Source organism: Mus pahari, chromosome 13, assembly GCF_900095145.1.
Source record: "Mus pahari chromosome 13, PAHARI_EIJ_v1.1, whole genome shotgun sequence".
Classification (NCBI taxonomy): domain Eukaryota; kingdom Metazoa; phylum Chordata; class Mammalia; order Rodentia; family Muridae; genus Mus; species Mus pahari.
In genome coordinates, this window is record NC_034602.1 from 25092517 (window position 1) to 25107279 (window position 14763).

Here is a 14763-nt window from a genome sequence, read left to right on the forward strand (position 1 = left end):
GTAAATGCAGGGCTTCAGGCCCACTCAGTACCTGTGGCTCCCCTCAGCTCTTCTTACCACACTCCCTACCTAAAACTTCTCCAGCCCAAAGGCTTGGCTGCTTCCCTTCCTCCAGCTTCTCCTCCCTATATAACCTGTCAATCCACCACAAGTTCTGTTGTTCCTCTGTTCTTGCTCCCTGGTCCCCTCTCTTGCCCTCTCTCGTCTCTTTCCCTCTTGTCCCTACCTCCTCCATTGCCCAGTTCAGTCTGCTGTCATGTCCAGTCTCCTTATTTCTCTCCCCACTCTGGACTTTCCAGATGCCCCTGGCTATACTCTCCCTCAAGTCTACAATAAAAACCTTTCCTCAGCTATACCTTGGAGTGGCCACACATTATTATTCACATGCCTTGAATCCAAACACTCAGGAGGCTCGGCTGGAACTTGTGTAGTACAGGCTGGCCTTGAACTCACAGAGATCCAGAGTAAAGGCATGTGCTGCCATGGGCAGCCTACTACCATGTCTTTTAAGAAGTCACAAAACTGTTTAAGGGAACAGAAGGTATTAAAGAGGCAGAGAGAGGCGAGGAAAGAGGTACAGGTGGGAATATGCTCAATGTACAATCTATACTTCTATGAAAATTTGAAACAAATACAAAATAAAGAACAGAACATTTTCCTCAGACTAGGGAAACTCATCACACAATCAGAAATCCTTCCACACTGTGCTGCCACACAGGGTGGAGATGCAGCTCTGTGCGCTTCCTACTCACGAGTCCCTCAGAGCCTGATAAGGGGAAAAGAGTGGGCTCCTCCTGGGCTTGATTCTAAAGGAAGTTCTCAGGGCGGCCGCCTGCCTTCCCAGGTGGGTGAGTGCAAAGGCAGAGGGCCTGAGCATGCGAGGATGGCAGAGAGGATAGTGCTGAGACAGTGACTCTCTCACCTCTGTGAGAAGCAGCCTGGCCTGAGATCAAAGAGCCAAGTGCTTGTGGCATGAGACCAGCTGATGTGGGTTTGAGTCCCACACTGACCTTGGGCTAGCCACTTCTCACCTGGGTTAAGATCTGAATGACATTACATATTCAAATGCATAATGAAGCTTGAAGAGGCCCTATCAGAGCAAGGACTGTGCTTAGTGTGGGGCTTTTCCTCCACATCATCTCAGAAAGATACTTGGCGCACAAAGACCAAGGGCTTCAGAGGCTACCTAACTTCTCCTCAACTGGAAAGCCCCTCAAATAGTCCCACTTGAAGAGGGGCACAAAGAACCTTCCTGATGACCAACATAGGCAAGAGAGAACTTTCCAGAGCTTGGAGCGGGTTAAGGACTTGGAAGGAGACAGACAGCAGGCTGTAGAATGCAGTCAGTCATGAAGAGCAGTTGGCTACTCACAAGAGCCAAGCTAGGGCTTCTTACTGCTTGGAAACTGGGAGAGAAGAGAGCAGAAGAGAACAATACCAGACACTGAGAACAATTTCCTGTTGCTGTGAGACAAGGGTCATCTTAAGGAAGTCACTTTGGGCAGGCTTTGGCAGTGGGACATAGGAGAGCCTGGAGTCTCAGGTCCTACAACATCTTACACTTGGGCAAGGTGAGTATGACATCCTTCTCCAAGTCTATCACACGTGTGTGCTGCAGGACGGTCACAGAGCACATTCAGCCCACTGTGATACCCTCATGGACGCCAGAGCCAGGGCAGGGGGTGGAGAGTCAAGAGGATAGCTAGCCTTTCTCAGACACCCAGTCTTTTGCACAAAGGTGCTGGAGACGGTCATCAACCTGCCTTATAGAGGATGGGCAGAGTGAGTTAGGATAGATAATACATGGGAAGTGCTGCCAGATACTCCAAAAACTACCTATCTCTATAGCAAACTGAAGGATGTCACTGATGACACCCTGCCTGCTGAACTCTGGGAAGGCAGGTCCCTGACTCCCTACAGGTCCCCATTTCTGTCCTGAGCACGATGGGAGGTGGAAGAAGACACCCTTCTACCAGGATTAGGAATATGTCCAGGAGAAATGTTGGGTCTGAGCCTACTTCCCAAAACAGTTATTATCCTTCCTGTGCCATGACTTCCTGCACTGGAAGAAGCCATGCTTCCAAAGCCAGGTAGGAGTTCCCAGGGAGAGCCAATGTGTCTACAGTTGAGGTAGCCGTCTTGGTCTGGGCCTCTGAGTACAATGAATTAAAGCGTGTCTTTGAAGGCCTCTGCTGGGCAAAGGCAGCCTTCAGCCTTTACCCATGGTATAGGGGAAGCCAAAGGGAAAAGGAAGGGCTGCTGAATGCCCTATGGTAGGCACTCCCCACAGCTACAAAAGAATCAGGAACTAGAGGAAAGATAAGGCAGAACTCGAAGTTAACCAGGGAACCACTGGAGAATAAGTGTCCTAAAAATACTGATTTTGCCAAGTATGGTGGTGCATGTCTATACTCCCAGCACTTGGGAGGCAGACAAACTACAATAAGTTAGAGACCAGCCTGATCTCCAGAGCAACACATACACACACGCACATACACACACACAAACACACACACACACATACACAAAACACAAGCACACATGCAAGCAGGCCCTCGTGGGTAAAGAGGGGGAGAGAGAAGAGGGAGGAGAGGAAGAAAGGAAGGGGTTGATTCTCTCCTCCCCATGCTAAGCACATATTCTATCACTGAACGCAACCAGGAACTGTACTCAGAACAGCAAGAAGGAGCTCAAGCCTGGGTGAGCTGCACCCCCCCCCCCAACCTGTGAAGCACTTCCTGTCACCATCTTGCAAGGATCCTCATAAAAGGCTATTACTCTCACTAGACTAACGACTCGGCATCTGAAAAGGGGAAGACATCTTATTCTAAATGAAGACAGGGTGGGAGACTGAGCCCACACTAACTCCAGACTTCCAGCCCTGCCTGGGCAAACAGAACTAGACTGGGATAATGGGCTAACTTTGTGGACTGGAATTTGCAGAGACTGTGGCCATGAGTGGCCAGGCAGTAGTTAAGCGCCACAAAGGGCTCCCACAGACACCGACACACAGTTTCAGCATGGTGGGTGAGTGTGGGGTCCCCACAGGATGAACAAGCCTGTACCTAAGGACATTCTAACAAGACAGGAAATAGGTGTCCTCATTTTTATAAAACACTTGTAAATTGTAGGATTACTTTTCTTTCTTTCCACTCTGCCCAGGAGACAAGTAGAAAATGACCAACTTGTTTAAGTGGTGAAGACGGCCCTCCCTGTGGTGGTTAATAGTGCAGACACTCAAGTTTACTGCCTGTCTTCAAATCTTAGGCCACTGGCAAAGCAAGAGTATCACTAGAATTAACTTCACTGGGGTATTAGCCAGATTACTGTAGTCAAGATATGAACCATCTCTCACACATTAGCTGCACCAACACTAGGAAGCTCTTCAGCCGCCTTCTGGCAGGGGTAAAGCAAAGTTACCCGTGAGGGCTGTTGGTTTAACTTTAGAGTTCTCTGTGGTCTTCTCTGAAGACATGTGCCAGGTACAAACCTTGCCCCACCCTAGAGCCAGCTTCTGCCGCTCACTTGACTAATGGAGGACCCATTCGTCAGCCTGACAGTCAGAGAGGCCCCTGATTTGCTGCAGTGCCGTTCATCTCCTTCCTTCTCCTCCTAGACTGTTAACCCCCAGCCCCAGCCCCAAGGCCAGGCCCCTTACCTTTTTGTGTTTCTTGGCCATCCATTTGTCCCAGTTGTTGAGCATATCCAGCCACTTGGACTCCCTCTGCCTCAGCACCTCCAGAGGAACTTCCTCTAGCCTGTGGATCAAAGGCCAGGGCATCAGATGTGTCAAGAGAAGTGAAGACCCTGGGTTTGGCCCTAGCCACCAACCTGGCCAGCTCAGCAGCCCAATGCCTGTGTCTGTATACCTCCTTCAGGTCTGCAGACTCATGGTGCCCTACTGCAGATGAGCAGAGTGCTTGCTATCCCAGCCACAGAGTCACAGGCCAGACACAACAGGGGAAAGTGCCTATTCTCCTGATGTGTCAAGGGGCCAGGGACACCATGCCTCTCTGGGGCAGAGACTGAGTGTGTGCCTCTGCACTGGAGTCAAGCACTCCTCTCTTGGGCCTGCCTTAGTAAATAAGTCTCTTAGGGGGCCAGCACACTAGGAGGGAAGCTGGATGAAAAACTAGTCAAACAAATACAGAAATAACATGCTTGCCTTTTCACCTGAGCCAAGCTGGTTACTCAGACTTTCCCCAATTACACCCTTGCTATTTCCCATCACTCAACCTCCACTCATGCCAATCCCTTGGCTGGAATGCTCCCTTAATTGTCTCCACCTGCTAAAGTCATACAGACACTTCAGAGTCCCTTCAAATGCCACCTTCTGACTGAGCAGCTGTGTCACTTCTGAACCTGTTCAGAAGACTCTTGTTCCCAGGTCCCTCGTGGAATTGACATTTGATGGGTACCAAGACCCAGCCCAGGAAGATCAGCACCAAAGAAGGCAGAGGTGGGCTGGGGAGGGACCCTGGATCCCTGTCTTAAGTAGAAAGCATAACCACCTCACTCCTCCCGAAGAGCGAGGCTTCCGAAGGGGCTAAGCCCTGAGGATCCCGAGTTCACACAGCTCTCAAAGGCAGAGCTGAGAAGGAGACCAACACGCAGGCGTGCTGCAGATGCCTTCTTATCCAGCCCACAGAGCGATGGCAAAGCAGACAACCATACAACACAAACTGTGCACTCCCAACTCTCTCACAGTTTCCTCAGATGCACTTTAAACTATTAGATTATCAAAAAAAAATTTTTTTTTGGTTTTTTGGGTTTTTTTTTCGAGACAGGGTTTCTCTGTGTAGCCCTGGCTGTCCTGGAACTCACTTTGTAGACCAGGCTGGCCTCGAACTCAGAAAGCCGCCTGCCTCTGCCTCCCAAGTGCTAGGATTAAAGGTGTGCGCCACCACGCCCAGCTAGATTATCAAAATCTTACATTTGCCTATTTCTCTACTGTGTTTTTGTGAAGTTTATTTGTTTGTTTCTATAAGTAATACAGTACTAGGTGTGGTGAGAGGTGGCTCAGTGGTGGAGTACTTGCCTAAATTGCCAGGCACTCTGATCAATTTTCAGCACCACCAGAAAAAAAAAAGGAAAAGTAGTATTTTATAAACTGGACATAATGTCAACTCTCTGGAGGTAGAGGCAGGAGTTTAAGGCTAGCCTGGGAAAGATGACATCCATAATAGATAGATAGATAGATAGATAGATAGATAGATAGATAGATGAATGAATGAATGGCTGGAAAGATGGCTCAGTGGTTAAAAGGACCAGTTGCTCTTCCAGAGGACCAGGGTTCAATACCCACATGACAGCTCATAACTGTGTAGTTCCAGTTCCAGGAGATCAGACACTCTCACACAGACATACATGCAGGTAAAATACTAATACATATAAAATAAAAATAAGTAAATCATTACAAACATTTAAAGTACTTGACAGTATTAAGAAAGGATTGATATGAGGGGGCAGGGAGCAAGATGTAAAGTGAATAAGTAAAAAAATAAAATAACTTAAAAAAAGAAAGAAAGGATTGATTACACATGACAGAGACCGAGAAACAGGCTCAGAGAGGTTAAAACTCAGGGAGAGAATCCTGCTCAGAGTCAAACAGAAAATCAGTAAGGAACCTGTAACTCAATCCCAAGCCAGGTCCTCTATAGCCTAAAGATGAGATTCAGCCCAATATGCCTTTTCTGATGGACACGGGGTGGGAGGCACTTGAGGCAGTTACAGGGAGCCCTTGGGAACAGGACATGGTAGAGCTGGGCCTGGCCCAGGGTTGGAGTTTCTGATTCTCTGCCGGAAGGAAACATGTTGCTGTGACTTTTACTGGTTGCAAGAACAGAGGGAGGGGCCCTGGCAGAGCTGAGGGAGGCCTCCAGGACACAAAGAGGCAAGTCCTCTGGTTCGGTGAACTTTATCTGGGGAACTGAGCCTGAACTCAGCCTTGGAACAGAACAGCTGAGAAGGAGCTTACTTAGGATAATAAACTGGGTCCCTCAACACAAGGACACAGTCACTGTGCTCCAAGCTGCTATCTCTCACCATCGAGAGGCAGAACCAAGGCACAAAGACACTTTCTTTCTTTCTCTCTTTGATATAAAAAAAGCACTGCTCAAGTCTCGAGGTCAAGTACATTTCAAAAGGATATCCGTGTTCAGGCAACCCCCGAATACCCAAGAAGCAGAAACCAAAGGACACTACATCCCCAGCCATGATGACATTTATATCAAAAACAGTATTCACTTATGCAACAAGTCAGGGATGAGCCTTCTAGTTAACTAAACAGAGGGTAGGGTGCTCACATGACTCAACAGGAAGTTTTAGCAGTCATGAAGGTGATAACATCTGATTGAGCCCTCTGCACAGATAACAAAACTAAGGCGCAGTGAAGATGAACCTTACAACTGAAATTGCTAGTTGCCAAAGACTGCACATATGATGAAATCCTGCCTGTATGACACCTCAACCCTGGGGTCTAGTTTTGTTGGTAAAATGTGACTGTAGGCCTCAGTGATACCTATTCTCTCAAGTGCAATCAGAGAGGAACATGGTGAAAGTTCTTTCAACTGACGCCAGCTGATAGCTTTGGCAGTTTCAAAGCCCCAGTATCAAGCATCAAACCAGAATTCAAATACAGTAGAAAACAAAAGGTCATGTTTCCTAGATTCTAAGACAGCGCTGATTCTAGGCTTTACCAACGATTAGGCAGGATCTCAGAAAGCCAACAACTGATACTGCTCTTGATGTGTATAATAATCAGAAGATATGTTCTATTTTATTTTTGTTTTTTTGAGACAGGTTTTCTTTGTATAGCCCTGGCTGTCCTGGAACTCACTCTGTAGACCAGGCTGACCTCGAAATGTTTTAAATTTAAAACCTTAAACTGGGAAGTTTTTGAGGAAATACACTCATTTAAATGGCTTCTCGTCCAACAAAAGAATGTAGTCTGGATATTGGTGGGGCAGAAATAGACACAGCCCCCAGCACTCAGGACTTTCTCTAAATACAAGTGGGTATCTCTTCCCACATGGAATGTCCATTTTTTTAAAACTCGGACGGTTAAAGCCCCCTTCAGTAGACTCAGTCAGGATCTTTGAAAGCATCTGTTCTGGATGAAGGAAGTCTTTCTACAACAAGGAAGTGTGGTGGGAATAGAGAGCTAGCTCAGCAGTTTAGAGCACTGGTTGCTCTTCTTGAAAAAAACCTATGTTTGGTTCCCAGCATCCACATGACAGCTACCAGCTGTTTACAATTCCGGTTCCAGAGGATCCGATGCCCTCTTCTGGCATTCACAGGCACTGGTGCATAGACATACATGTAGTCAAAACACCCATACACAGCAAATAAAAGTAAAATCTAAACCAAAACAAAACCAAGACAAACCAATACCAAAGGTACCAACCCACCCTCTGCCCCTTCCTTCTCTCTGCTTTTTCTTTTATCCATGGACAGGCTACGCTGCGAACTAACTCTGAAGGGATGCCACGCGGGAGCTGTGGGGTGAAGCTGGGAGGATGGGGGCTCTTCGAATAGCATGTCGGTGAGAAGCCCTAAGGTGGCTTTCCCCTGGTAGTACGAATGTGTGAGCCATTGCTCCTACTGAGAGAGAAGCTGGGTGCAAGTTCTGGTGTCCCATTTCAGGGACAGCTGGCAATGAACAGCTTCTACCGCTGACCGTTCTTCCCATGCTTGGACAAAACTTTTCTGTTAACTTCTCCTTGTAATTTCAGCAATGCCTTCTGGTGCTACACAATGCTTAGGCCCTCTTATACCACACATACACATACTTATCTCTTGTCACCCATCCACCCTAGTCTGGAATGTCTTTTCTTCTCTCTGCTCTCAACCACAGCACTCTTTCAGGGTCTTATACACTATCAAAATCCCAATAATAGCAACACTGACAACAGTAGTCAGCATTTATTCACCATTTACTACTTAGCTAATATTTTCCTCTTATAGGTGTGTATCACATGTACATTTCCTTAATAACCCCCAGGACAATATCATTGTCCCCATTAAGAGTAGAATCCCAGGCCTGGAGAGATAGCTCAGCGGGTAAGAGCACTGACTATTCTTCTGAAGGTCCTCAGTTCAAATCCCAGCAACCACACGGTGGCTCACAACCATCTGTAATGAGATCCGACACCCTCTTCTGGTGTGTTTGAAGACAGTGTACTTATATATAATAATAAATAAATCTTTGGGCTGGAGTGAGGGAGCAGGGGCCAACTGGAATGAGCAGAGGTCCTAAATTCAATTCCCAGAAACCACATGATAGCTCACAACCCATCTGTACAGCTGCTACAGTGTACTCACATACATAAAATAAATAAATAAATCTTAAAACAAAACAAAACAAAACAAAAGCCATAGTACGTTGGGCAGTGGTGGTGCATGCCTTTAATCCCAGCACTTGGGAGGCAGAGGCAGGCAGATTTCTGAGTTGGAGGCCAGCCTGGTCTACAGAGTGAGCTCCAGGACAGCCAGGGCTGTACAGAGAAACCCTGTCTCAAAAACAAACAAACAGGGGCTGGAGAGGTGGCTCAGTAGGGAAGAGCACTGACTGCTCTTTTGGAGGTCCTGAGTTCAAATCCCAGCAACCACATGGTGGCTCACAACCATCTGTAACAGGATCTGATGTGCTTTTCAGGTGTATCTGAAGACAGGGACAGTGTACTCACATAAATAAAATAAACATATAAATCTTTAAAACAAAAACAAACAAACAAACAAAAGAGTAGAATCCCAGACTTAGTAAAGTTAAGAACCTTGCAGAAGACCTAGCTGTAAGAAGCAAACTACACCCAGGGCTGTCTAACTCCATGGCCATATTCTAGACCCTTACACTATAGTTCTACCCCATGAGAAGCTAAATCCACAGAATCCTCACAGCCTGCCCACCTGTGTGCCCAAATACCATTTATTGTCCTCCAACTTCACCCTGACCTAGAACACTGTTTTTCATACATTGAACTGAGACCTACAGTAAGATCCACATTTTATACTTTGTGAACATACAATACATATAACTGAAATGTTTTATGAGATGAGTTGTCCTTACATGTATAAATATGTACTCTGATTTTTCAAATAAATTTTATACAGTTTTTTTTTTAATTAGGTAAGCTGGGCATAGTGGCATATATTCCAGTACCTGAATGGCTGAACAGGAGTGATGCAATGAATCTGAGGCTAACCTGGACTACCCACTGAGTCAAGCAAACAAAAAAGCTAATTATAGGACAGTGAGGTGGGTAAAGTTACTTGTCTCCAAACTTGACAACGGGAGTTCGATCTCTGAGATCTACATGTCTGACTCCTCTAAGTGTTCCTTTGACCACTGTGCGCATGCACATGCATGCACGTGTGCACACACACACACATACACTAAAGTATAAAAAAGCAAATGTAAAGTTACGTATAATTCTTGGAAACTGATTGATTCCGATATCTAAGCATAATGGATGAAGACATAAATCTGAGATGAGTGTTCACCACACTATGGGCTTGCTCATATTACTTAGTATTAACCCTCCTGACTGAATCAGGTCTTGAGCTTCTGGACTAACTCTATTCATGGCTTTCTCTAGGATTCCATTCCTTTCACGTGTATTATATTCAGGCATGCAAAGCACTTCTACCTAAATTTTCTTTGTCTTTCTAATGCCCAATGAAAAGGTGCCCTCATAGACTAACTATAATTTCCATTTGTACAATAAAGAAAGTTGACTAGATCAGAGGGGTTCAGGCAAAGCTAGAAACTAAGTGGCTGAATCAGAGCTTCTCTCTGCCACATAACTCAGGCATTGTCTGACTCCCTGCAGGAATCTGTGGGGACACTAGACCCTTTTCCAGATGTTGTTGCATGCCTTTATCTGCATGCAGTATCTCCAGGCCTTAGGGAGAGTCTAACTTCTCCTCTCTTCTCACAGCTACAGTGAATAGTCTGCCTATGTGTAACACTGCTCAGCAAGGCCAATAGGATGGACAGGCACTGCAGGTGGAGATGGTATGCCCAGGTAACGTGCTGTTTGCCATTAACTCTGCCTCCTGAGCACAGAGAAGACAAAGGTGGGAACTGACTACACCAGCCAAGCTCCTAGACTACCAGACTTAGTTGTGCTGAGCCATTCTGTGGCTCAAGGTGGTAGGGATACTTCATGCACCCCAGTCTACAAGCTTCCACAAGTCCAGTTCCTAAGGTTCCTGTAAGTTTCTCTTCCCTGTCTTTTTAGACTTCTGCTCTCTACACCTTAACTTGGCAAACTTAGTAAGGCTACTACACATGCCCAGGACCCTTACACTCTTTATGGGCATTATCCTTGGTCCCCTTCCTACAAGCTTTACTTCTGTGTACCTCAAGCAGATGTTCTTCCTAAAGTCACAGACCACAGGACTGATGCTTTTCATCTCACTCACCAGGGATACTAAACGGGACATGGAAGAAAATAGAGAGTGAAGACACCCTGAGATCAACTGACTAGGAATGCACTTTAGTTCCTCCATCAATTAGGTGAAAACCATGAGCTAGTACTTTCCCCATCCTGCTGACAGCTGGGCTAAAACCCTGGGCGCATTCCCAACTCTAATACACACCTTGTATTACACAGGACTATAAAGAGGGGTAAACACAGACTGTGGCTAGTCAGAAAACGGCAGCCAGTTCACAACTTATATTTGCAGACATAGTGTTCACTCATCTCCTCATCTGACTAGTCCCCAAATGCAGTCCATGGAGGTGGGCAGGACAAGATCACCCTCATTTTACCTGGGAAGTCACAGAGGTCCAAGAGATGATGTCATTTACTCTATTACACATCAAGACTAATTCCTAACTTCTATCACTTCTTTTCATAGCTGTGTGAAACAGAGACAGGCTTCCCCATTCTCTAAGCTTCCAGTTTCTCATCTGTAACATGGTGGCTATGACACCAGCCCAGGGAGCAACTGTAAAGATGACATGTTTCAAGAACTGGCCATGTAGTAACTTGGCTGAGCCACTACAGGGTATATGAGCCACTACAGGGTATACATTTCCCTAGGGAAGTAGTTCTTATTACTTCTCCTCAGCACGGTTAAGTAATCTGCTCATATTAGACATCCTCGAGGCGGAGGCTGCCACTCAAGACACTGACCTGTCTAATAGATATAAAGTGCCCCATACATAACACAGTCTTTCCCCCTACTCTTCTCTGTCCTTTAACTTGAGAAAGACAGAAGTATATGCCGGGCGGTGGTGGCACACGCCTTTAATCCCAGCACTTGGGAGGCAGAGGCAGGTGGATTTCTGAGTTCGAGGACAGCCTGGTCTACAAAGTGAGTTCAGGTCAGCCAGGATTATACAGAGAAACCCTCGAAAAACAACAACAACAAAAAAGACAGAAGTATATGACAACTGGGTCTCCAGGATAAAGACAAGGTCACTCAAGGAGGTCCAACCAAAGTGTGGAAAATTAGGAATATGCAGAGAAAGTATGGCTAATCATGAGTCTAGAGACAGTGAAGAAAGGGGAATTGGGAGGAGAAATGTTAAAGAGGCTGGCCTGCTCTATACATTGGGTGACAACTTCTAGAGTTCATTACTATAAAAGATAGTGATGCCTTAAAGTACATTACTTAGTTAGTACTTAGAAAGTTAGTTTCTTAGAAAGGAAACTAGAATATGGAAGAAGGTAGGTTAGGGTATGCAAATGGCTACTAGTCAGGCCGAACAGACCACACCGTTAAGAATATTCTTTCCAACCAGGTGGTAGTGGCATGGGACTTTAATCCCAGCACCCAGGAGACAAAGGCAGGTGGATTTATGTAGGTTCAAGGCCAGCCTAGTCTACAGTGAGTCCCAGGACAACCAAGGCTATACCCAGAGAAATCCTGTCTCTAAAAACAAACAAACAAGCAAGCAACAAGAAACCTCTGCAGACAGTTGGAGGGGTCTTGTTCCCAGAGGGTAAGTGACTTGCCCAAGGACATGCAGTGAGTGGTACGGAAAGGTGATGTCTGTAGTAGTCTAGTGCTGGCCACTCTTCCTTAGAGCTGGCTGTCAGTGGCTCCTGGGTGAGAGTCCAGCTTACTTCACTCTCCGTAGCTCCCAGTGGAGGCAAGTTCTGGGCCTGCCTCTCTTTCCCATGAGGCATTTACTGGCTCTGCTCCTTCCGGCTCTGGGTCAGTGCACAATGGTAAACAGGTTCTCTCCACCCTTCACTGGCCCTGGCATCCTGGGCCTCTGCCCAGCACTCCACTCTGCTCAGCTCCACCCTGTTGTCTTGCAGACTCCAAAAATCAAGGAATCCCTCTTCTTCTGGTCCACTGAACTGGGAAAGGGCCCAGATAGCAAAATCCCCCAGGGCAGTTCTCCTGGACAACTACAAGAAGTTGTGGAGTCTTAGCAGAAGATATTTCCACAAAACCCAACCCTAGCCAGGCAGAGTGGTGCTTGAAATTTTCTGCCTGTGACTGGCTGGGTACCTGGGTCACAACCTCCCTTGTAGACGCCCAGAGCCAACCCTGATCCATATGAGACTCTCCAAACCATCCTTACCAAACTGTTAACCCTTACTGACAGATCTCACCTAACTGTCCTGACACTGTGTCCACAAAGGTCCCTCCTTGCTGGAACTTCTTCAAGGCTCCCTATTGTCCCCCCTCCAACAGAAACTATAGGCCCTGGCTCTCTAATCCTCCTGTCCCTTTCACTCCTGGGTTTACCTCTAAGTGTCCCCTCCCTAAGCCACTCCCTTCAGCCTCTCTCCATTTCTAACTGGCTCCCATTCACCACTGAAGACCTCATGCAAAATTACCTCTCATCTCTACATAGCCTCTTAAGTGCTCCAGGACAGCACAATCAGCCTAGTGCATTCTATACACAGACCTCCACAGCCCTGCTATGTAGATTAATAAAATATAGCCAAAGTCGCAGAGAGGCAGCTGGGTGGATAAATAACTTGTATGCACACAAACTGCTAACACAGAGCTTGTGAAAGGTGCTAGAAGTCCCCAGGGTGAGGATGGAGATGTTTGGGGAGCAGACTTTTAAACTGGGGTTTGAAGACTGACAGGAAGTGGCTAGGCTGAGAGAGGTGGAAAGTACATACCAGGCAAAAGGCCCAGTATGTGCAAGTGCAAGCTAATAGGAAGGGCATGGCTTGTGTGGGGAATGTGAGCAGTCCAGCAGAGCAGGTCGGGCCTCCCCAACTGACCTGCGCTCTGCTGAGGCAGCGTTCCTCGAGGAGATCTGCTTCTCCGGAGCCCTATCAGGCCATTCTTCGCAGTGTGTCTCGGGCTAAGAACATTTCCTAGTACCTGGCTGGCCCCTGATCGACACACGGTGACCGATTTGCGTTGTGACCTCAGGCCTGAGTTCTCAGCAGCAAGCTGGGAATATTGATCTCTGCCTTGAGACCAGACAGATAAACACAGTAGGAGCGCTCCCTCTGCAGCCTAACAGCAGCTCTAGGTTGTGAGGGCTGAGCTCAGATGTGCTTCAAGTGGCCTTTTACAACATTACAGCTCTCCTATTTAATTAGCCAACTCAATGTCCGTGATAATGCTTCCCAGGCACTTGCTAAGCACCAGCCACTGCTCAGTATCCAATTGATATCATTTCATTTAACCCTGGTAACAAAGCCCATGAGAGTCATTCTCCAATTACCAACCCCACTTGGCACATGAGAAAACTCAGATTTTCAGCAATCTGAATTTCATAAGCTCTGCCTAGGATTTATGGCAAGCAAGCCCTGGCGGGTGAGGCTAGACCCTCTGCTCGTCTCTGACTATGCAACCGAACTTCAGGACTCTGCTGTCTACTCAGCTGGATGCACACAAGCTTTGATCCCAGGAGATGAGAGAGCTCAATGGACTCCACTTTGCAAGTCACTTTAGTAACCTGGGATTAGGCTACTGGTGACATAAAGCAGGGTGATACTGACAAGCACATCTCACAGAAATAAGTGAGAGGAGGCGAGGTACAGCCTGGGCTACATTCGAGCCCCTCTGTAAGAATAGCATTATGACAGCAAAGGTGAGAGAATGGAAAGGTCACCTAGGAAGTACTGGGAAGCCAGGACAAAGAATCGCAGGGCACAGAGAGGGAGAGTACTGATGGTAACTATGAGGCAAACTGGGACTCTTCCTTAGGGGACTACTGCTACCTAGGAGGTTACAAGACCATGCAGCCCTGTGACCATACGCTGGCCCTGAAATTCTCAGGAGACTTCCACTCTCACTTCTGCTTTTTCTTCACAGGCCACGGAGAAGAAAGAACAGTCCCAGAGTCAGGGCTGTCAGAGGGCCTGGCTACAAATGACTCAATAAGGAACTAATGGGGAATTCCCAACCTGCTCTGGTAGGTCAGGGAACTCCTGCCCTCTCCTGCCTTAGCCCCAAGACCATGGGGTGAGTGAGCAGAGCACATGAGGGAAGCTGAACCTTCATGCCTATACCGACTTACTTCTTTATAATTGCACTAAAAGCCCCAGTGGGAGAGGGAGAGAGCGGGAGAGAGCTGCGTCTATTTTATGTATGTGTGTACCTCAAGACAGCCTCATTCCGCAGACTAGGCTGGCTTCAAGCGCACAGACCTGCCTGGCTCTTGCGGTGTAGTGATACACGCCTCTCACCCTAGCACTTGGGAAGCAGCGGAAGATGGATCTCTGAGTTCCGAGACTCTCCTGGGCTACAGAGTAAGTTCTAGGATAGTCAGCACTACAAAGAAGCCCTGGCTTGACCCCCCCCCCCTATTTTTTTTTTAGGTTTTTCGAG

General features: G+C 47.1%; 1 protein-coding gene across 1 annotated transcript in view; it reads right to left on the reverse strand.

The window, feature by feature from the left end:
- Tbc1d10a (TBC1 domain family member 10A) overlaps window positions 1-14763 on the reverse strand; it is a 29636-nt gene that overhangs the window by 6321 nt on the left and 8552 nt on the right. Inside the window, exon 2 of the mRNA XM_021210562.1 lies at window positions 3659-3758. Coding sequence (XP_021066221.1) covers window positions 3659-3758 — 100 coding nt within the window. The remainder of the gene's footprint in view (window positions 1-3658; window positions 3759-14763) is intronic.